This window comes from Triticum aestivum, chromosome 7A, assembly GCF_018294505.1.
Source record: "Triticum aestivum cultivar Chinese Spring chromosome 7A, IWGSC CS RefSeq v2.1, whole genome shotgun sequence".
In the NCBI taxonomy this organism is placed as follows: Eukaryota; Viridiplantae; Streptophyta; class Magnoliopsida; order Poales; family Poaceae; genus Triticum; species Triticum aestivum.
Window position 1 is genome coordinate 36,292,771 of NC_057812.1, and position 24,001 is coordinate 36,316,771.

A 24,001-nucleotide genomic window follows, 5' to 3' on the forward strand; every position below is an offset into this window, starting at 1 on the left:
CTTATAGCACATCTGATCAATAACATAGGACTTGAATGTGCTTTAGCAAAATTGTTCTTTATATTGAAGTATCAAAACGAACTATCCATGAGTCGGTATTATACACGATTTCAACAAGCCGATCTGTATATTTTTGACAAGACGAAAAGAGATAACAGTGGAGCCATTTTTAAAATCACACGGCATAACTTCTCCAGCTGCCGACAGCACAGCCTTCACACGAAGTTGGTCATACCGTGTTGCACGTGCCACAATCTTCTCAACATACTCCATGGTAGGGACAGCTCACCAGCGACCACGAATATTTTCTTCAAATGTTATCAGTAGCAAGGAAAATTCAAACTCCGTGGCAGCGACCACGATGCTGCCGTCCGTGACTCGGCAGGTCGACCAGAAAAAAAACCCGTCCACAAACAGCACCAACGTGTCGACCTCACCATGAACAGACGGTTGCGTCCGCTTCGCCACCGACGACAGAACACGTAGCCCATACGGCAACCAATATGAATTTAGGCCGCAAGTCACTCGGTGACACGCAGGGAGCAGGGATCAGGTGACATGCACCTTTGCATGTCATCGTGTGACTAGCGGCCCAAATTCATATTTAAACATTGTAAAAAAATCTGAAAAAAATCATGCATGTTCATAGCACATATTAAGATAATCCCTAAAAAATTCAGATCAAAATTCAGAACATACACCAAGAAGCAAAAAAGAGAAACTCATATGTGAATAGTATAGAGAACCATTCGCAACTATTCATAACAGATTTCTCTTTTTTGCTTCTTGATGTATGTTTCGAATTTTGATCTGAATTTTTTACGGATTATCTTAATATGTGCTATGAACATGCATGATTTTTTTTCAAATTTTTTACAATGTTTAAATATGAATTTAGGCCGCAAGGTGACATGCAAAGGTGCATGTCACCTGATCCCTGTCACAACAGCACAACCCAAATGAAAACAACTCAGAAAAACAGCAAACAATCACACACGACGACAGCAGTGATGCTGCCTACAACAATGGTTCTGAGGTCTGCATCATAAACATACGTTTGCTTCATCGCAAACCAGAAGGAACATCATCACATATCAAGTTCGTCTTACTCCAACAACCATATTTCTTCTACACAGAAGAAGATAGACCTAGCACGGCAATTAGGAACAAACTACAACCGGAAGCAACACATTCCACTTCCGATCCACTAACGGCGTTGACGGGGAGGACGGCTTAGGCCCTCTCGCCACGGATGCGGCGGGCGAGCTGGATGTCCTTGGGCATGATGGTGACGCGCTTGGCGTGGATGGCGCACAGGTTGGTGTCCTCGAACAGCCCGACGAGGTACGCCTCGGCCGCCTCCTGGAGGGCCAGCACGGCGTGGGACTGGAAGCGGAGGTCGGTCTTGAAGTCCTGCGCGATCTCGCGGACCAGGCGCTGGAACGGCAGCTTGCGGATCAGCAGCTCCGTGCTCTTCTGGTACTTGCGGATCTCCCGGAGGGCGACGGTCCCGGGCCTGTAGCGGTGGGGCTTCTTCACTCCGCCGGTGGTCGGCGCCGACTTCCTCGCCGCCTGAAAACACACAACGATTCAAATCCAAAACGTCAGACAACAAATCTCGAAACCACAAGGATGAACAGATCGAATTCAGAAGACGGGAGGGGACGCACCTTGGTGGCGAGCTGCTTGCGGGGCGCCTTGCCGCCGGTGGACTTGCGGGCGGTCTGCTTCGTACGGGCCATCGCGGTGGCTTGGCCTCCTGTCGACTGCTGCGGATTTGGGGGAGGTTCGAATCGGAAGGCGACCGAAGTGGGTGCGGAAAGGCGAATAGTAGGATTGGGGACAGTTGGCGGGGGATATTTGTAGGCGGAGCGGGTGCGGGGACGCGTGGGGCCGTGGCTGGTACCCGGTTACCGTTTGGGAAAAGGCTTCGGGATGCCGATCCGGTCGACGGCTCCGATCCGCCCCGAGAAAGCACACGATCCGTGTGCTCGCCTCTGGTTGGCCCAGCGCGCGAGAGCCGCGGATCGGTGACGTGGCGCTCTGGGTTTTCTCTTCGTGGAGGCGGGTCTGGTTTGGGCTGTGCTGTGCTGGTTCGGGCGGGCCTGGCCCTCTCGGGTGGGCTATGTGGCATTTGGGCCTGAGGCGTCGACCGCTGGGCACAAACGACCTCGTCTTCTGCCTGTCTCGCACTTTCGCCGGGCGACATGGCCAGCGACCGGGAGAGGCCGCGCCGCCGCCCGTCGCCGGACCCCGTGGCGGTGCTGCGGGGCCACCGCGCTGCCGTCAGCGACGCCTGCTTCCATCCCGACCTCCCGCTCCTCTTCTCCGGGTACTCCTTCCTGAACCCCTCTCTGTTCTCCCCACAGCATCAGCCGCCTACGATGAACCCTGCCGAGCGTGACTCTGCTGTGCGCTGACGCTTGGTCTCTGGTTTCGCTCCACCAGCGCGGCCGACGGGGAGCTCAGGGTCTGGGACACGGCGAGCCACCGCACCGTCTCCTCCATCTGGTAAGCCCGCGCGCGCTTCTGCAGACTGCAGCGGTGGGTGTGGTTCGGTTTAGGGAGGTTGAGTGATGGCGTGTCCTTCCTTCTGCAGGGCTCACGGTGGCGCGGCTGGGGTGTATTCCATCGCCGCTGGCTCCGGGCTTGGGAACGCGGTCATTACGTGAGTGAATTGTGGTGAAATCTGTCAGGAATGCTGGTTACTGTATTTCTGAAACTTAGCTTAGCCTAGGATGCAGTGTCACCTTGTTGCTAGACAAGACCATATCTAGTATAAGTATAACCATGTCAGAGCTATATTTGGAACACTGTTGCTGAACTGCTGTAGCATTTCAGTACTGAATTACAGTTGCTGAACAGGACTTTGGGGAAATTACAAGTGCTTTTTAACTTCTACAACATTATTGTGTCGTGGAATGTGTGTGGTAGAGATTTCCTTTGAGGCTTATTTTGAGCATGCTTCTTTCCACCGAAATGGTTTTTATTGAATTTTCATAAATATATGTGCATTCGATTTTGACACAGCCAGGGCAGGGATGGTTTGTGCAAAGGCTGGGCGATTGAAGAAGCTGGGCTCTCAAGGTATGGTTTTCTTCACATGCTACAACTTAACATCAAACATAAGCTGGTGCATCATTAGTCAGGACCCAGGAATAGGCTCATGCTTACTTAAATGCAAGGAAATACACATGCACATAATATTTCAAATCACACATCCCATGGAGAATTGAAAAGAAATATTTACGATTACAATATCGTGTTATTCTGCCAAGGTCAGATTATCAGTTGTGCTATCAATTTTATGGTCAAACTCAGTTCAAGCACCCACGATAGCAGTTAGCAATGAGCAAAATCTGGATATCGTTCTGAGTACCATGTCATAAGTTATTCATGTTATCTGACAGTATTTCGTCCTGACTATAGCTTGTAGGGAAGGCACAACCCTTATGGTGCTTTACTCTTTTTTGAGGGATGTTATGTTGTTGTAATATGATACTTTTAAGTCCAAATGTGTAACAATGGCCCTCATCCATAAACTGTAGTGGCAACCGTTTGAAGAACTTCTAACCAGGTGACCTTTAGAACCAAGAGTTCTCTTTTTCCTATAAATATATCTTGACTCAACTATGATTGGCCTAGATGTGTGGACACTTGTGAAGCATTTTAGGAGATAAGATAATACGTACAGTGTTCATGTGGAAATCTGGAAGGATACATACTTTTTAGCAGGCTTTGTGGCCCATCCTTGTTCTATGCGTTTCTGTGGAATTTATAAATCCATTATTTGTGCCCTTGCAGGAGGCCTATATTTACAATTAAAACAAGTACATACCATTTCTGTAAGATGTCACTGGTTAAGGTTCCATGTTCTGCACATGGCACACAAACCAACTTGAGTGGCTCAAATAGTGGCACTGAGCCACAAAGAGTACCTATTGAAGATAATACAGGATCAGATGGTTTAAATCCTGCAGAAGGAACACAAGAATACGAACAAGGTAATGTGCGACCATTTCTGAATCCTTTCACATTTTAAAAGCAATGATAACCTCTAAATCCTACATGAATTTACTAACTATTCACTTATTATGGAAGTGTAAACTTTTCGATAATGGACAAATACATAGCATTATTTTTTATTTATGTAGAGGAAAGACTGCAAAGCAAATGGCATAATATAACACTTTGTTGATTTCCAAATCTGACATCATTTAGAAGACCATACTGTAACATGGTGGTGTCTGATAACTTCTTATTTAGAAAGGAACCTATTTCTGCATTGACTTTCTTATGTATTTGCTAGGCAGTTCCTTGGATGGACAAAATATATTGACAATCGCTGGTCAAGAATCGTTTGAGGTTAGTTTCAAACTATGCTATCTTTTTCTAACTTAATGATCTATAAATAAATTATTGACTTAATATAATGCAATTAAGCAAGCCTGGCTGAGCTTTGTGTTCATGTTGTTACTTCTATTGTTCTCACTGCTTTCTTGTTGTAACTTCATAACAAAATCTATAGGTTGAACTTTGGGACATTAAAAATTCAAAGAAGATAATGTGTTTGCCCAAAAGATGCAGTGCTAATATGACAGGTCACCCTACCAAGCAAAAAGGTTTGTCCTCACTCTTCAGCACTCCAGCTATAGTTGTTTGTTTTTTGTTGTTCAACAAAATACCAAGGTGGATTGTACGTAGTATGTGTATCCGGAGGTAACTTCTGCGTAGTAGAACCGTGAAGTATTTAAACTTGATATCAGAGTAGCCTCCACCTTTTTTGTTGTTTTAATTTTTTGTCTACCAAAAATCCAGAATTGTTCGGTTTGAGAATTGTTCGTCTGGGCTTTATTGACTTAATATAAGCCTGTATGACCATCCAGCTGCTCCACCTACATGGTCCGTTGATTCATTGTTCGGTTTCCGTTGAAGGAAGTTATAAACACATATCCAGCCTTGCAATTTGACTGACCTCTTTCACCATCCAGCAGCAAGGATGTATATATGTGATGTAGGATCAATCCTTCTTCCATGCCATGAAACTCTCTGGCATCTTGTTTATTTCTGTTTCCTGTGCTGTTGTAGTTTTCTTGTTATTGACTTTGTTTACAACTATATTGAATTAGAATAATAATCTGCATCTGCAGGACAGTCATAAAACTCCATTTTTATCATTTGGTGCCATTTGTTTGTCGTCACTATTTATGCTTGTTAGTAATCCTTGAAAACTGTAATTCTGTTGTCCGTAGGTCTATGCATGGCCGTGCAAGCTTTCATCCCGTGTGAATCTGGAGGCTATGTTAATATTTTATCAAGGTACCCAGATCAACATTTTAACAAGCCCAATATGTTTGTATCTAATATTTCAACATATTTATCATGTGCCATGGCCTAGTGTAGTATCCCAACAAAAACTATTAAGCTATTTTCAGCTAAAAAGCAACTGAGCTCGCTCTCTGGCAAATGGTTTCAATGTGAATCTGGTCCTTCTATCGGTGTCCAGGACCCATGCTCTCTTTTTATCCTCTGGCCTCTGTCCTTTGTTTGGGAGTCTTGGCTCTAAGTGTCAAGCAATGATCACACATAATAAAAAAATGGCATAAGCTGAATATATCTAATGTTTTATCTGGATAGTAACTATCATGTAGCATGGAAACTGTATTTGAATGCTTTAGCCTGGTTATATTGCACATGAATCATCTTTCCACTCACAAATTTGAGAGAATGATGTAAGATAATTCATCTCCCCCCTATGGCAGAAGTTACACTTGATCAAATTCTTGTTGCAAGTGTCATGATGTTCTGTGAAGTGGACAAATGACTATATGCAGCATGCCAATTTGTTCCTGCTTCACAATGTGCCATAAATATTGTTGTGTGTATTCCATGGGGTATGTGCAGCACATAGTCAAATGATATTGTTGATGCATATTCATTTGATTAGCTCACATGTAAAGATTACAAGTATGAGTATATGACACTTGCACAATTGAATTGATTGTGTTGTGTGGAACAACAAAGCAACTTTATCTTTACAAAATAAAATCCATTAATTGAAGTGAGTATGTTTCAAGGGTTCAAGAATTTAGTGTTATGGCATGAGTTTTTGGCTAGTCACATTATGGACTGTAGTGATATCTCAATATGATCTCATCTTCAATAGTTGGTACCTAAATATGGTAAATTGATCTCTAGTACTTTATATGATAAACAATCCCATAGTATGTTTCTGGGTTAAAGTGATGTCAATAACATTTTTCAGAATGAAAAAGATTTTCTCAGTCCTTTCTTTTTTACCCTATTTCCTTGCTTGCGTTCAGCGCTGGCATTCAACCTTGAACTCTGAAACCAGTTGTTTCTATCTTTGAACTCTCGAATCAGTTTATTTTACCCCTTGGCCCTATCCCAAACTGTTTTATGTTGACAGAGATGACACGTGTCATCACTTCTACACTTAATAAAAAATATAGAAATCGGGATTTTTTAAATAATAAAATCACTTTTTTGGGTGACTTCGGAACTCTTTAGGAAATTTGGCGAATGGCTTTTTTGTCAGATTGACTATTGATTCATTTTCAGTTTGTCACTATCAGGAAAAAACTTTATAGGAAATTGAGGATTTCATATTGACTATTAAAAAGTTTAGCTACATGTCATCTGTGGAGTATTGAATCCTCTTTTTCATATTGAGTTTTGACTATTTCCGGCCTTTTAAAAAGTTCATAAGTTTTCAACGAGATAGGGCTAAAGGGGGTGAATTAAACTGATTCAACAGTTCAAGGTTAAAATACCAATTCTAGGGTCTAGATTGAAAATGTGCGTGTTCATTTTATTGATAAACATCGCTTTTACGGCCACCAGTTATGAAGATGGAAGCACTCTTTGGTGGGATGTACGAAAGCCTGGGTCACCCTTATCTTCAGTGAAGTATCATTCGGAATCAGGTCCCATGCTACACCCAGTTTTAACTCAATTGTGTAACCTGCCATTTTGAAGAGTAGTTATCTTTATCTTCCTTTGTTGGAATGAAACAAAGTATGATCTAATAAGATGCAGGTGTGCAGCTTTATCCATTGCTATTGACGGTTTATGCACCGGTGGGATCTCAGGAGGTGCTGATAATAAAATAGCCATGTTTGCCCTTGATCATCAGAAGGTTTGACATCAATCATTCTATGTTCTGTTTCCTGCTATGTAAGCTCCTTTTCATGAAAATGCATGCTGTGAGTAGTACCCTACAAACCCGAGTTTTCACCTTAAGTTCTACGTTATGTCACTCAGTACAGTTTTAGTGATATTCTCAAGTATATCCTGACACAATCATACATCCAGAAAGTGCTTGTAACAATTAGTAATAACACTCGAGACATGTAAGAACTGAGATGTGCTTACTGTGGAAAGTAGTAGTGGGCAAGGCACTATCAGTTAAGGACTTTGCATTCATCAAGTATATGTAAAAATTGATGGTGCGGTATTATGTATTATATCCTCTTTTCAGAAGATTGATCAGTGCTTGCGTATCCAAATTGACAGTTGTGTTGAGATGTCAGTTTATCAGCTTTTCATACTTGGATATTACCCCAGATTTGGAGCAATATGTCCGTGTGATAATTCATATATGTAGTGCTAACTAGTTTACACACTAGGGAAATCGAGCATCTCTTTATGATCTGCTTCATATTAATTCAGATTCAATAGCTTGACATGTCAACTACTTGTGTGATTTTTGCATCCGTTTCATCACAAGCATCACCTGCACTTGAGTGCTTACAATTTCAATTTAGAAATCAATACTTTTGAAATTCATAACTGAAATGTAGTTGTCTTGATTACAGGGCACGTTTTCTCTCAGGAATGAAATAGAAATTGAGAGACCCGGTGTAGCGGGTACAGCGATTCGGCCAGACAACAAGATTGCAGCAACTGCTGGTTGGGATCACAGGTTTGTTTCCCCATTCTTAGCTTTTACTGCTGTAACGAACCAGAGAGAGAGGGGATCGAGAGAGGGGGGTGAGCGAGACTTGGGGAGGAAGATGAACTTTCTTGCAAAGGGAAGACTAGGTGAGAGTTGAACTGGTCACATCACATACCCACACCAGCCACAGGTGGCCAGCTAAATACTCACGCGACCCACACACGCACACGCCGGGAAGGGTCCCACCCGCAGGGTTGCCAGGTCACACATGCCAAGTGGCCAGGTGTGACATTCTCTCCCCCTTAAGACTGAGCTTCCTCCTGGGAGCTTGGCTCCGAGTCCTCCCAAATGGCTACCGCCGGAAACCGCTGCCGGAGAACCTCGTAGTCCTCCCATGTCGTGGCGGCTGACGCTCCTTCGCCCCACTGCACCTTGACTTGCACGATGACATCATGCTCGCGCTTCATCATGCGCCGTTCCAGTAGCTGCATTGGTGCCGCCGTCGACACGGAGAGGTCTGGCACGCGCGGCAGCTCTGCGTACACCGGCGTATAGTCCGGCGTGAATGGCTTGAGCTGGGATACGTGGAAGACCGGATGCACCTGGCTCGCGGGCGGCAGGGAGAGCTTGTACGCCATGAGGCCGATCTTCTCGAGGACGGTGTACGGGCCGAAGAACTTGAAGGCGAGCTTGGCGCAGGGCCGGTTGATGACCGAGCGCTGCGCGTAGGGTTGCAGCTTCAGCAGCACTTGCTCGCCGACCTGAAACTGGCGCTCGGTGCGGTTGCGATCTGCCTGCTTCTTGAATCGGCGCTAAGCGCGTTCCAGCTGGGTACGGATGTGCTCCGTGTGTGCCGCCCAGTCCATGTCGTCGCCGGCGTGTTCGTCCGCTGGCCAGGCCGGCATCGCTCCCAGATTGGCCTCCCGCCCATAGAGCGCCTTGAAGGGGGTGCAGTTGAGCGAGGCATGAAACGTCGAGTTGTACCAGAATTCGGCCATGGGCAGCCAGCGACGCCACTGGCGCGGCGCGTCGTGCACCGCGCACCGGAGATACATCTCCATGCGCTGATTCACGCGCTCGCTCTGGCCGTCTGTCTGCGGGTGGTACGCGATGGAGTAGAGCAATTTGGTGCCCGCTCCGGCGAACAGTTGCTTCCATAGGTTGCTGGTGAACACCTTGTTGCGGTCGGAGACGATCGACGCAGGAATGCCGTGGAGCTTCACCACATTGTCCCAGAAGGCCTTCCCCACTTGCGGTGCCTGGAACGGGTGGCGCAGGGGCACGAAATGGGCGAACTTGGTGAACCGATCCACCACCACCATGATCGTGTCCGCGCCGTCCGACACGGGCAGCCCTTCCACGAAATCCATCGTGAGATCCTCCCATGGCGCAGTAGGTACTGGGAGAGGGGCCAGGAGTCCGGCTGGCTTGCAGTGCTCGTGCTTCGCCTGCTGACAGACCGCGCACTGCTGCACGAATTCCTCGACGTCGCGCTTCAGGCCGCGCCACTCGAAATGCTTGCGCACACGCTGGTACGTCGCCGTGACGGCGGAGTGGCCACCCACGGCGCTGTTGTGGAGCGCGGCGATGAGCTTGGTGCGGAGTGTGGCGTTGGCGCCGATCCACAGACGACCTTGGCGGCGAATGACGCCGCGATGCAGCTCGTAGCCGTCCTCGTCTGGGCTGGCCAGGGCGAGCTTCTGAAGACGATCCTGGGCATCTTGGTCCGTGGAGTATGAGTTGAGCACTTCCTGGATCCATGCTGGCTGGCACGTCGAGAGCGCGGCCAGGTCGAGCTGCTTGCCGACGTGCGACAAGGCATCGGCCGCGCCGTTGTCCAGTCCCCGCTTGTATTGAAACCGGAATTGCAGTCCCACCCGTTTCGCCATGGCCTTGCGTTGCAGCTCGGTCTCGAGGTGCTGCTCGCCCAGGTTGCAGAGGGACTTGTGGTCCGTAAGGATGTCGAAGGGGCCGCGTTGCAGGTACGGGCGCCATTTGTTGATCGCCATCATCACCGCCAGAAACTCCTTCTCGTACGTCGACAGTTGCTGGTTGCGCACCCCCAAGGCCTTGCTGAAGTAGGCGACCGGGTGGCCTTTCTGGACGAGCACCGCGCCCACCCCTGTGTCACACGCGTCCGTCTCGATCGAGAACGGCTTGTCGAAATCGGGGAGCGCGAGCACGGGCGTGGTGACCATCGCCGTCTTGAGCTGCTCGAAGGCCGCTTGAGCTTGCTCCGTCCAGGTGAAGCCTTTCTTGGTGAGCAGCTGTGTCAGCGGCTTGGCGATGATGCCGTAGTGTGGCACGAATTTTCTGTAGTACCCGGTGAGGCCCAAAAACTCGCGCAGCTCGGTGGCGTTCGCCGGCGTCGGCTATTGCTCCATCGCGCTCGTTTTCTCCTTGTCTGTGGCCACACCCTCCTTGGAGATCACGTGGCCGAGGTAGTCGATGTGATCCGCGGCGAACGTGCACTTGGACTCCTTGATGTAGAGTTGGTGTGCGCGAAGGAGCTCAAAGACGATGCACAGGTGCTCCGCCATGGTTTCGTTGAAGACAAGAATGTCATCCAGAAAGATGATCACAAACTTGTGCACGTACTTACCAAATATAGCGTTCATTAGGCACTGGAACGTGGCTGGCGCGTTCGTGAGGCCGAACGGCATGACTCTGAACTGGAAATGTTCGTGGTGCGTCTTGAACGCCGTCTTGTGCTCGTCCTCCTCGCGCATCCTGATCTGATGGTAGCCGGCGCGCAAGTCCAGTTTGGAGAAGACCGCGGCACCAGCGAGCTCATCGAGTAACTCGTCGATGATGGGCAGGGGGAACTTGTTTTTGATGGTCGCGTCATTAAGGCGGCGATAGTCGACGCAGAACCGCCAAGTGTCGTCCTTCTTCTTGACCAGCAGCACCGGCGCGGCGTACGGGCTCACGCTGTGCGTGATCAGGCCGGCGTCGAGCATTTCCTTGACCTGACGCTCGATCTCGTCCTTCTGGAGCGGCGAGTAGCGGTACGGACGCGTGTTCGCGGAGACCGCGCCCTCAACCAGTGTGACGGCGTGATCGTACTGCCGGTGTGGGGGAAGCCCTTGCGGCGCCGCGAACACATCGGCGAACTCCTCCAACAGATCAGCGAGCGGCGTCTGACTGGCGCACTTACGCCGCGTTGGTGGTGTGCGGCCGCAAGTGTCCACCATGGCCATCGCCCACACGCCGTTGCCCGTGATCATCTTGCGCAGCTCGTCTGGTTTGATCGCCTTGAGGGTGGTGGACGCCTTCGTGGGCACGCCCCGGAGCGTGACCTCTTCGTCTTCGTGGGTGAACTTGACCCATTTGTCCTGCCAGTGGCAGGTCATGGGACTGTGCTGGGCGAGCCAGTCCATGCCAAGGATGCCGTCGTAGGCGCCAGTGTCCAGTTCGCGCATCGGAGTGGCGAATCGTGTGCCCTTGCATCCACCACTTGAGCTCGGGGACGATGCGGTTACAGGAAAGACGGTCACCGTTGGCGACGCGCACGTCCATGCGCGGCATTTCTTCTGTCTTCAGCCCGAGACGATCGACGAAAGACTTGTTGACGAAGCTATGCGAGCTGCCCGAATCCAGGAGAAGCAGCATGACCTGGTTGCCCACCAGTGCGCGCAGGCGGATCGTGGTCGCTGAGTCCGTGCCGTCCAGAGCGTGCGACGAGAGGAGGCAGCACTCGGGAGCGTCCCCAGCAGGAGCGGGCGGCTGCGCGACCGGTCCAGGGTCGTCGAGAAGTTGCAGAGCGTGGATGGTGTCGTCGGAGAGCACCTCGCCGTGATCCCCGATGCTGATGGTGAGCAGCTGGGCGGGCTGAGCGCACCGGTGCTCCCGTGAGTAGCGGTCGCCGCACTTGAAACACAAATTATTGGCGCGGCGATAGTCGCGCAGTTGCCGCTCGCGCGCGCAGTCGTCCGTGGGGGCGCGGTTGGGCGCGGCCGCCCGTGGTTGTTGTGGCGCCGCCGCCGGTGGGGGTCCCCCCGTTGGTGTGATGCGTGGGCGCGCCCGCGTCGTGCCCAGTTCCTCCTCTTGAATGCGCGCCAACACCGACGCCCTGGTGATGCTTGAGGGCGCCTGCAGACGAACCAGGGCGCGTAGCTCGTCCTTCAAGCCCAGGATGAACTGGGTGACGAAGAACTTGGTGTTGACGGATGGATCGAGCGCGAGCAGGTGGTACATTTGCTCGTCGAACGCCGCGCGGTACTCGGCGACTGTGGCCGTCTGACGGAGTTGCAGCAGCTTGTGCATGACCATCTCGAACTCGTCGGCACCGAACTCCTCGAGCACGGCGGACGTGAATACTTCCCAGGTGATGCCGCGATGTGTTTGATGAAATGCCTGCAGCCAGTGCGCTGCTTGGCCTTCGATGTACAGCTCCGCGGTGGCCACCCAATTGTGTGGTGCGACCTTGTAGAGTTCGAAGTACGCCAGGCAGCGATCCAGCCACAGGTACGGAGCGGAGCCATCGAATCAAGGGAAGTCGTGCTTCGGTGGCTTGTGGTAGTCGTTGCCGTAATGGCCCGCTGTTGGGAAGGGAGCGGCAGCCGGAGCAGCGAATCCGCCCTGTGGAGGCATCGGAATCAACGGGGGTCGATGGTCCCCGAGACGCGCGTGGGCGGTCGCCTGGCGGCCCTGTTCGGTGGCCACGCGCGGCGAGTGTGGAGGCGGCGGGGATGGTGGTGGGGGTTGTTGCGGAGCGGCGGGGTGGTGCAGCACGGTGGTGACCGACCCCGACGGCGATGCCGAGCCTTCCATCGTCTTGCGAGTCGCGTCGACGTCGGCCTGCGTCAGATCGATCTGTCTGGCGAGGCCGCGCACGTCCTGCGAGATCTCAGCGTTGAAGGCGGCCTGAATCTCGATCTGCTTGTCGTGGACCGCCTTCTGCTCGTCCATCTTGGCGAGGAGGGACTTGAGCATCTTGGTGATGTTGCTGTTGCCCTCGTCCATGGCGGCCAGCACCTGACGCGTCGCCGCCGAAGCTTTGGAGGGTGCCGTCGCCTTGCTTGGAGGAGATCGAACCCCGCGACGGATTTCGGGTGAGCTTGCCGGAGCAGTACACACCGGCGCGGTGGATGTTACCGATCTGCAACCAGCGCGGTGGGAGAAAAAATTTTGGGGCGATTTTGGCTCTGATTACCAACTGTAACGAACCAGAGAGAGAGGGGATCGAGAGAGGTGGGTGAGCGAGACTTGGGGAGGAAGATGAACTTTCTTGCAGAGGGAAGATTAGGTGAGAGTTGAACTGGTCACATCACATACCCACACCAGCCACAGGTGGCCAGCTAAATACTCACGCGACCCACACACGCACACGCCGGGAAGGGTCCCACCCGCAGGGTTGCCAGGTCACACATGCCAAGTGGCCAGGTGTGACAACTGCTGACCAGGGATGCTAATATAACCTTTTTAGTGGCTTGGTAGATCAGATTGCCTGAGTCAATAACTGCATCTGATTTGAATATAGTACTTTTATTGGTAGACTAAATATGAATGCGATCTAAAGTAAATTAATTAACGGATGTCTCATGGTTTCAAATGGTGGACTAGACGATCACAACCCCTATCTGGCCACTGCCACAGGGATCGGGCAAGTTTTGAGAGGAACGGGATGGAGCCAGAGGCTAAGCGTAATTTTTACATCCTGGTGATACTAGCTTCATGAGTGATACTACATGATATCAGGGTGATACTATGATTTCCGGATGATACTGCGTTTTGCGTGTGATACTAAAAACCTGGGTGATACTACATTACACATGCAAGCCATGTCACAAATTAGAAAGACATGTATGAGATACAATAAATTATTGAACCTACAAAAAAATACATGAAATTTGGTTATGATGTCAGAGAATGACTTGATGAAATATGTGCTACCATGGTCAAGTCATATATCATGAGATCCTTGAAGATAAATGAAAGCCGCCGTAAGATTTGAATATATGTTTATAAGATTCTCGATGAATCTTACATCGGCCGAAATGGGTCTTAGTTGTAAATTTCTCTCCCGCCACTCTCCAGCGATGACAGGCCATGGGTTATATAGTTTCCATAATGATTTACGTAGAGGCATTTGACAGGCCAAATGTTGATTTGATGCCAACATTTGGCACTTCCAATATTTGGCAAGCCAACATTTGACAAAACCAAAAGGTACCTAAAGTTGGCAACCATTTTAGAGACGGGCAAAAACCAATTGGTATCCAATTTTGTGGACTTACCAACAATTGGCATACCAAATACTCCCTCCGTCCGGAAATACTTGTCGGAGAAATGGATAAAAATGGATGTATCTAGAACTAAAATACACTTAATACACTAACAGGGTTACATAGGTTTATATTAGGGGGTTACATACCGAATATCCTGGGTTACAGCACGTTATGTAGTTGAGGGACTCTGGATCCACAGGCACGTTGGTGCTGGTGGCTGTGAAGAGGCCAAGTTGAGGTTGGGAGGAACCAGCTGTGTTCTTGTGCCCTCTTCTTCTACTACTGTGTGTTCTTGATCTTGACCGATTCATGCAGATTTTTGGAGACAAGGTCAACTCTCAAACGGGAAGAGTCTGTACCCATCGGGTAGAGTGGATGCAGGTGTGGGAATGCAGCACCCATATCCGCATACTACGCCTAGGCCTACCTCCATGGCTATGACATGGACCAGCCTATCTTTTCTTTTACCTGCCTATATTCCATGGCAGATCTGTCGACACCGTGGATTTGGAGTGCTCCCGCCCGATTCTACCTGGAAATTGTAGTATCACCCATGAAGCTGACATCATAGTATCACCCACAAAGCTAGTTCACCCTTATATCGTAGCATCACCCACGAAGCTAGTTTCACCCTGATATCGTAGTATCACCCATGAAGCTAGTATCACCCACGAAGCTAGTATCACCCTGATATCGTAGTATCAGAAGTATCACCAGGATGTAAAAATATGCTTAGCCAATGCCTCCAACCCCCCCCCCCCCCCCCTTCCTCTCAATGCTTGCTAGCTCCGCTGCATTCGCTGCATTTGATTAGTCATCGCTGATTACCAAACTGATTTAGTGCTGGCTGATTAGGTTTTCAGAGGTCAGATAGTTGTGTGCCCTCTTGAGAGGGCAAAACAGCTAAGAAAAATAGAGCAGAAGTGCATGACAGAGAAAAGATGACAGTAGGATAGGTGGAGAACAGAAAATAGGTAGCATTATGTGCGCAGAAGAGGACTTAAGCAAAGTTGGACAAGGAGTAGGTGATGTCCACCTGAGAAGCATGCTTCTAGTTGTTTACCTGAGTTTGCAATTGTTGCATTTGTGTAATCTTTCAGGTGTTTTGCATCATTTGCAGGATTCGAGTGTATAACTATAATAAAGGAAATGCTCTAGCGATTCTAAAGTATCACAGCGCTACGGTATGCAGCTTCTTTCATCTAGTTGCTCTCCACATTTTCTTTTTGCATCTGTCCTCCCTTGATTAGTCCCACAATTCAACAATGTCCTTTTCAGTTCTCTTGTTTACTTCAATTGGAATATGGGTCATGAGATTGTTAATCGGCTCAGTTTTCTCCTTACATAAAACTTGGTCAATTTCCGCTCGACATGTAGTTTAACCTACATGCTTCTTCTTTTTGCTGGTAGTGTGCTGCGGTGGCTTTCTCACATGACTGCAAATTGCTGGCCTCATGCTCGGCGGACACCACGGTTGCGTTATGGGAGCTGTATCCCCCCCAAAACGCCCAGCAAAGTTGACATAGCAATAGAGGAGGTTGAGAAATAGAATCTGATCATGGTGTCATATGATCATGATGTTTGTAACTTGGTGAAACATCATATCTGTTGGCTTCAGTAGATTGATATAGATATTGTCATACATGGATGTGGAGGACAGTAAACAAGTGCATGTGAAATTTTTGTGGGGGGAAAAAAGGAACGTTCATCTGTCGTCTGTAACTTAGTGTAACCTACTTATTGTAACTTAGTGTGCTTGCTGACAATAACTTATATCCCAGTCTCGGAATAGCTCATATTTTTTGTACGAAATCCAAGTTTGTAGAACTAAACTGTTATACGAGGCAAGATAGTTTCCGGTTTGAATGATGTGTTCTGTTAGTTGAAAGTGGATATAACCATCTAAAGAAGTGAATAGAAATTCAGTTTTGCTGAAGCACATCTAGATGTGCCCTAAGTATTGCACATCTAAGTCCCATGTCCTTGATTTTACACGGAGATCTGTGCAAACATTTTCTTTCCTCTTTTTTCTTTTCCTTCCTAGTTTGATTGAGCCACTTAGATGTGCAATAACTAGGGCACATCTAGATGTGCCCTAGACAAACCCATAGAAATTATGTTGGCTGGTATTTATTTACTTTATTTTTCTCTTTGTTTTGGCGAGTAATAAAAGCTTGTGAGACCTTGATATCGAGACATATCCAAGGATTAACTCAGGTAGAATATCACAGCATAAAATCCAGCGATTCTCTATGCAAATTACAAGTTTATAATGCCTCGGGTAAAAAATAATTACAAGTTTATAATGCCTCGGGTAGCTAGAGGCCAATTCAGCACTCCGAACAGAGAACCTCCTAGTACATTTGTGCAATCAAGCTCTATCCGAACTGCTGCTACTAGTAGTAGTACTCCAGGGCGACGGCGTCGAAGAAGGCCGGCACACTGTCCCCGCCCTGCTGCTTCTGCTGCTGCTCCGACGCGGGGCCGGAGAAGTACTCCTTCGCTGCCTCCAACAACGCTGACGCCACCTCCGCCACCGGCGCAGCTCCCTCGGCCTTGTCATCGTCGCCGGTGGGCACCGCGGGGGCGAGGGTGCCGTCGAAGGGCGCCTCGCAGAAGACCATGGTGGCCACGAACCTGTCCATCCCGGCGGCCAGCAAGGCTACTGTCGCGCTAGCTCTAGCCTCTAGGTTAGTTTGATGCGACGAGATTGAGTTCGAGATCAAAGCCAATGCTTGTGGTGTTGCTTCGACGGAGGGTGCGCGTAGGAGTTTATAGGCCCGCAAACACAGCCGTGGCGGTGAAGCTCCTGCTCGTCTCCGACTCGGATGTAATTCAGCGGGAAAACGGGAAGCCGATAGCGTGAGGAAGCCGGAGCGGGGCTGCCGTGTATCGCTCAAGCGCCCCCCTTCGTGGGCCTGGCACATCATGGGACCAGGCGAGCGAGCTGGGCCTGGCCCTGCCAGATGGCGCACGTCAGTTTTTTACTGGGTTTTCTTATTTAGTTTTTTCGTTCAATTTAATTTATAATTTTAAGAAAATATCGAATACAAAAACAAAAGGTTGTGAATTCAAAAAAATGTTCACAAATTCGACATTCTGATTGTTTTTCGAAAAAACTGACTCGAATCCTATTTGGCGCCAAATAGAGTGTTACTCGTACGCGGCGCACACCCCCAGACCAAACGGGCCTGTGCATTTTAGCCAAAATCACTAATTAAGGAGTACTCATTGCAAAAAAACCGGATGAAAAAACCGAACCGGGAGCACGGTTTTTTCCCTTTCCGAAAGAGGCACGCTCGTGCCTGTCGCGAAATCACAACCGTGCCTCTCATGGAAGCAAAACCGTGACTCTCGTGAAAGGAAAAAAAAACAGAAAATGCGTTTTTTTTTCGTTTCCGAAAGGCACGGCCGTGACTCTCGGTAAAGCACAATCGTGCCTCTCGCGGAAGAAAAACCATGACTTCCGCGAAAGGGAAAAAAAAGAAAATACATTTTTTCGCGCAAAAAAAATTTCGAAATTTTTTTTGGTCGAAAAGCTAAGAAAGACCGGGGAAAACCAAAACGTTGAAAAAAACCGGAAAACCCGTTTGAAAATCGGAAAATGCGTGCGAAAAAATAAAAAAATAAAATCCGAAGGGAGCATCCAGAGCGCGACACGTGGCGAATGGCTGAGAGCGCGCCAAGTGGCGCTGATCGTTGCGAGGCTCCCGAAGGAGCACTCGTTAACTAGTTGTTCCCCATTTTAGCACTGTAGCTGTACTCCGGTTCTTTTCACTTTTTTGTTGCTGGTTGCTTTCTATTTTGTTTCTGTTCGTTTTTCGGCCAGTTTTTGGTATTTTCTTTTCTTTTTTTTCTCATTATAATTCTCATAACTTTTTATTTTTAAAGTTTGTGAACTTTTTCCAATCCAGTTACTTTCAAATTCATAAAAAAATTCTTAAGTGAGTGGACTTTTTGTATTTATGAACTTCTTTTCCAAATCCGTAATTTTATTTTCCAAATTCGCAATCTTTTTTCAATATGAAACCCATGAACTTTTTTTTAGAATTGATGAACTTATTTTTTTCCCAAAGTCCACAAACTTTTTTCAAATTCAAGCATTTTTTCGTATTCGCGAACTTATTTTTGCAAAACATGAACTTTTTTAAGTCCATGACTATTTTTTCAGATTTTGTGTTTTTTTATCAATTTTCTAGATTCATTCTTTTAAAAGGTCAAATGGTCAGCTGTTGACGGTCAAATAGTTGACTCTTCAACAGTTGACACCTAGCGAAGCGAACGAAGGAGCATCGAGACGAGGTTTCCATTGCTATGTTATTGAGCCAGGCCCAGGTGATCTTGGTGTGCGAGGGAGAAAAAATGTCGCTAAAGGCACCACATAGGAGGTCTCAAAAGCGGACGTCCGGTTGAGTTAGCCAGCTGCCTGAACTGTCGGAGAAATATGCCCAAGAAAGAAATGGATCATGTCTCACTCCTCTCCTACGTGCAACTAGCTTCAATCTAGCTTGCTGAGTATACAATCCGGTTTGGGGAATTGAATCAAATTTTAACCCATGTCCAGTTAAGCCACAACTTTTCCATTTGATCTGACATATGATTTTTTTTTCTGCGAGAAACATCCGAGGTTTTCATTCGATCATAGTCGGCTCTGATTTAAGATTCTGATACACCAATAGTATGACAGTACATAATAAATTTACAAGTATGAATATTGCTTCAGATTCCCTGTGATCTATACAATTTAGTGCACTACACCGGGTGGGTTTCCAGCAGGGGAGACTGGCGCGGAACTGCCGCCCCGGCCCCCGAGTATCCTCCGGCCTTCCACGGCGGCGTCCATGGCGAGGAGCACCGCTGCTGCAAGCACTACAACAAGTACTAGCACTCTCAACAAGTACTAGCACTCTCCACCCATGATGAAATTACATTTTATGCTTGTTTTTTTTTGTTCTTTGGGTTTTCTGCCCTTTTTCGTTTTTTTTCAAATTCATGTTTTTTTTTATTTTTAATGGCACAGATGAATACACTTTGAACAAGTGACTATACACTAAGAAAATGTTCATGACAGAAAAAAATATATTCACCTGATTTAAATGTACGAGAATTTTTTGAATACACATTAAAAAATTAGACTCACATTGAACACTTTTTCAAATACATGTCGAATATTTAAAAACACATTAAACATTTTTTTCATATACATGTTGAATAGTTTTTTAATATACATTAAACATCTTATAAAGCATGTTGAACATATTTTTTAAATACACTGTGAACATTTTTAAAAATTGCTTAGACAAGTGTTTACATTTCATGATCATTTATTGCAAGTTATGCGAACGGATTTCTACGTCTTCATGAACATTTTTCTAAATGCTAACCAAATTTTAAATGTGTAAAATTTTATTAAATGTCAACATATCTTTTTTAATAGCACAAACATTTTGAAAAAATTATGTGGACAATTTTTTTACACTGCATGAACATTTTTTAAGTGTACGATGAACATGTTTTAAAATTTAAGTAAAATATTTTCATTTCAGAAATATAAAAAAATTAAGAAAACATTTCTTAGAGCATTTTTAAATATATAAATGTAAATATAAATAAAAAAATTAAAACTAGAAAAGCCATACGTACATAATGTAGAAGTTGTTGACGTTAGCTAGGCCTGGCCCATTGGGCTCGTGCTATACATGAGGTAGACAGCATACCATCTCTCAATAAGGAAGGCATGGATGCACCCCATACCATCTCCCTCGGCCAAGCAAATTTTAAACAATATAGGTTATCCCATCGGTTTGTTTTTTCTACTAAGTAAACAACCACAATTACAAATGGTTCCAATAGTAACATGTAAAATCTCTATCTCTACTACTTAAAAAGAACGTAAGGATCCCATTTCACCTTTCTTCCCACCACCCCTTCGTCCAACCTTCCATGTGCACGATAATCAATCACCTTAATTTACTTACCTTCTGAACCAATTCCACTTTAATTTACTTACCAAACTTCTAATCAAAATGTGTAAGGTAATTCACGGGCAGAATTTGATAAACATTTATTTACACAATCGCATTAGTATTGATAGGTAAATCACAAGCTGACGTACTAGAACATTTATACCCCGTTGCAACGCACGGGCATTGTTCTAGTATAGCAAAAGAATGGCTAGCACCAAGCAAGTTTCAGCTGGTGAAACACCACGTGCCACAAACCTACACGACAACATCTAGACAAATAGCAATCATCTTAATAGAGCACAACATAAAGGCTCTAAATGCTAACGAAAGAAACTTCAAAAAGACCGACACCTCTCTCGAGAGATAAACCCTAGACTCCTATTATTCTTGCCCTTCGAGACCAACAACGCCTTCGTGAAAACACTTGGATCACCATCTTGATCAATATCACACCATTTTCAAGATTATTTCGTCATCTCTTTTGTATGATTGTTCATGAGTTAGTATACTTGCAAAGTGATAAAATGATAGGAGCGGGACCATCGGCAAAGTTGTGCCGGAAACATGCATTTTCTAACTCATCCAAATGGTCTAGAAAATATTAGCATCCCCACCAAGAAGTAGATTACACGGGTTCATTGGGAAGGAAGAAATCCACCCCCATGCATATCATGCACAATATTTAGAGCACCACTTGCCACCTGAACTTTGCCGACGAACATTCGAATAATAGGTGATTCGCCATCTCATTCTTACAATAGAAATGGCAGTGCTTGCCGTGTGCATCACATTCTCATCAGATTGTCTTTAGCTAAGATGTTATTTCACATCATCAACTAAAGGAATAATCTTGATATTCTGAGGGGTCTTAAGCTTCCATATGTGTTTGCAAGTCGCCACCGCCCCTATCCCGATTTGAAGATAAAGTGGTTTCACAGAGAATTTCCCACCATTTAGCTTCCAAATCAAACTCCCATCTTCTTCACTCAGCAACACAAAACAATTTTTTTCCCGAAGTTGTTGCCATCATCCATCTACTTCTCCCAATGTAGTTATTCTAAAAACCATTATACCCAAGCCAACATCCATGACTTTCTTTGCTATTTTTTTCTATGAGAAGGTAATTAACGACATAGAGTTGAGGGAATTGAAGGGCCAAAGGCCCCTGAGGGAGTCCTGGATTAGGGGGTCTCCGGACAGCCGGACTATATCCTTTAGCCGGACTGTTGGAATATGAAGATACAAGATTGAAGATTTCGTCTCGTGTCCGGATGGGACTCTATTTGGCGTGGAAGGCAAGCTAGGCAATACAGATATGTATATCTCCTCCTTTGTAACCGGCCTTGTGTAACCCTAGCCCCCTCCGGTGTGTATATAAACCGGAGGGTTTTAGTCCGTACGACAACATACAATCATACCATAGGCTAGCTTCTAGGGTTTAGCCTCTCCGATCTCGTGGTAGATCAACTCTTGTAATACTCATATCATCAAGAATAAATCAAGCAGGACGTAGGGTTTTACCTCCATTAAGAGGGCCCGAACCTGGGTAAAACATCGTGTCCCCTGCCTCCCGTTACCATCCGCCTTAGACGCACAGTTCGGGACCCCCTACCCGAGATCCGCCGGTTTTGACACCGAAATTGGTGCTTTCATTGAGAGTTCCTCTGTGTCGTCGCCATTAGGTTTGATAGCTCCTACGATCATCGATAGGGATGCAGTCCAGGGTGATACTTTTCTCCCCGGACAGATCTTTGTGTTCGGCGGCTTCGCACTGCGGGCCAACTCGCTTGGCCATCTGGAGCAGATCGAAAGTTACGCCCCTGGCCATCAGGTCAGGTTTGGAAGCTTAAACTACACGGCCGATATCCACGGAGACTTGATCTTCGACGGATTCGAGCCCCTGCCTTGTGCACCGCGCGGTCACGATGAGTACGATTTAGCTCTACCATCGGACAGTGTTCGAGAACTCGCACCGGCAGCCGCTCCGACCCTCAATTCGGAGCTAGTTTCGCCATCTATGGACGAGTGGATAGACCCCGCCACAGAGGCCGTATCCTCTGCGGCGATCGAGCCGAATATCGACCTTACCCTTCACGAGAGCCATGTTGCTAAACTGTCGGATCCTTCTCCGGCCACGGACTCCGAATCGCCTATGCCCGTTCCTGTCGAATCTGATTGTGCGCCGATCATGGAGTTTACCTCCGCGGATATATTTCAGCACTCGCCCTTTGGTGACATACTGAACTCATTAAGGTCTCTCTCCCTGTCAGGAGAGTCCTGGCCGAACTACGTCCAGCGGGATTGGGATGCGGATGACGAAGAAATTCGCCGCCCACCCACCACCCACTTAGTAGCCACTGTCGATGACTTAACCGACATGCTCGACTTCGACTCCGAAGACATCGACGATATGGACGACGATGCGGGAGACGAAGAGGAACCACGGCCCACAGGGCACTGGACAGCCACCTCATCATACGATATATACATGGTGGACACACCCAAAGAAGGCAATGGCGACGAGACAACGGAGGATGACCCCTCCAAGAAGCAACCCAAGTGCCGGCGCCTCTCCAAGAGTTGACAGATGGACTGAAATCTCATCGACAGATGGACTGAAGTCCTGGCGGCCGAGGAATATAAACTCGAACGCCCCTCCAAGAGTTACCCAAAGTGCAGGTTGCTACCCCGACTGGAGGAGGAAGCACCGAAAGCTACATCCCCGGCGTATGACGCGGCTGATCGGCCACTTCGTGGACACGACAGAGAGGCATTCCAGCCAAAAACTCAGCCCGCGCCCCGACGCCATTCAAATAAAAAGGCATGGGGAAATACGCCAGACCTATGAGACGTATTGGAGGACAAAGCAAAACATGCAAGATCGATCTACGAATCACGAGGGCGCGCCACTATGCGAGACGATAATCGTCACGCCGGATACAGTAAAAGTAAGTCCGGCCAGGCCGAACACAGCGGGCAAGACTCATTTGAGCTGCGTCGCGACATAGCCCAGTACAGAGGCACCGCACACCCCCTATGCTTCACAGACGAAGTAATGGATCATCATATCCCAGAGGGTTTCAAACCCGTAAATATAGAATCATACGACGGCACAACAGATCCTGCGGTATGGATCAAGGATTTCCTCCTGCCTATCCACATGGCCCACGGTGATGATCTACACGCCATTAAATACCTCCCACTCAAGCTCAAAGGACCAGCTCGACATTGGCTCAATAGCTTGCCAGCAGAGTCCATTGGCTGTTGGGAGGATCTGGAAGCCGCATTCCTTGACAACTTCCAGGGCACTTACGTGCGACCCCCAGATGCCAATGACTTGAGCCACATAATTCAACAGCCAGAGGAATCGGCCAGGCAATTCTGGACACGGTTCCTAACAAAGAAAAATCAAATCATCGACTGTCCGGATGTAGAGGCCCTAGCAGCTTTTAAGCACAAACATCCGCGACGAGTGGCTCGTCCGGCACCTTGGCCAGGAAAAGTCGAAATCTATGGCAGCCCTCACGACACTCATGACCCGCTTTTGTGCGGGAGAAGATAGATCGCTGGCTTGCAGCAATAACATATCAAAGAACTATGGTACTTCAGATACCAAGGACGGCAACGGCAGGTCACGTCGCAACAAACATAAGCGCCGCATTAACAGTGACAATACCGAGGATACGGTAGTCAATGCCGGATTCAAAGGCTCTAAACCCGATCAGCGGAAAAATCCATTCAAAAGAAGCACTCTGGGCCTGTCCAGTTTGGACCGTATACTCGATCGGTCATGCCAAATACACGGCACCCCCAACAAGCCAGCCAACCACACCAACAGGGATTGTTGGGTGTTCAAGCAAGCCGGCAAGTTAAATGCCAAAAACAAA

At 47.6% G+C, this 24,001-nt stretch overlaps 3 protein-coding genes across 4 annotated transcripts; 1 reads left to right on the top strand and 2 right to left on the bottom strand.

Annotated features, from left to right (window-relative positions):
* Positions 1–960: 960 nt before the first annotated feature.
* LOC123150701 (histone H3.3) lies at positions 961–1,855 on the bottom strand. Its single transcript, XM_044570538.1, has 2 exons — positions 1,671–1,855; positions 961–1,572 (listed from the first exon to the last, which is right to left on the bottom strand). The coding sequence occupies exons 1-2, from the start codon at positions 1,740–1,742 to the stop codon at positions 1,234–1,236; spliced, it is 411 nt and encodes a 136-aa protein (XP_044426473.1). The 5' UTR covers positions 1,743–1,855; the 3' UTR covers positions 961–1,233.
* A 256-nt stretch (positions 1,856–2,111) lies between these two features.
* LOC123150700 (protein DECREASED SIZE EXCLUSION LIMIT 1) lies at positions 2,112–16,017 on the top strand. 2 transcript variants are annotated; one of them, XM_044570536.1, is made up of 13 exons: positions 2,113–2,332; positions 2,449–2,511; positions 2,600–2,668; positions 3,031–3,087; positions 3,805–4,004; positions 4,310–4,365; positions 4,529–4,622; positions 5,253–5,319; positions 6,865–6,947; positions 7,068–7,159; positions 7,839–7,945; positions 15,269–15,332; positions 15,559–16,017. In XM_044570536.1, the coding sequence occupies exons 1-13, from the start codon at positions 2,208–2,210 to the stop codon at positions 15,667–15,669; spliced, it is 1,188 nt and encodes a 395-aa protein (XP_044426471.1). In that variant the 5' UTR covers positions 2,113–2,207; the 3' UTR covers positions 15,670–16,017. The 2 variants fall into 2 exon arrangements, with proteins under 2 accessions (XP_044426472.1, XP_044426471.1); XM_044570537.1 differs by lacking the exons at positions 15,269–15,332; positions 15,559–16,017 and adding an exon at positions 15,004–15,219 and having other exon boundaries at positions 2,112–2,332.
* Positions 16,018–16,366: 349 nt separating this feature from the next.
* LOC123150702 (uncharacterized) lies at positions 16,367–16,937 on the bottom strand. The gene has a single exon (XM_044570539.1). It carries the CDS (start codon positions 16,791–16,793, stop codon positions 16,545–16,547), a length of 249 nt encoding a protein of 82 aa, XP_044426474.1. The 5' UTR covers positions 16,794–16,937; the 3' UTR covers positions 16,367–16,544.
* Positions 16,938–24,001: the final 7,064 nt, after the last annotated feature.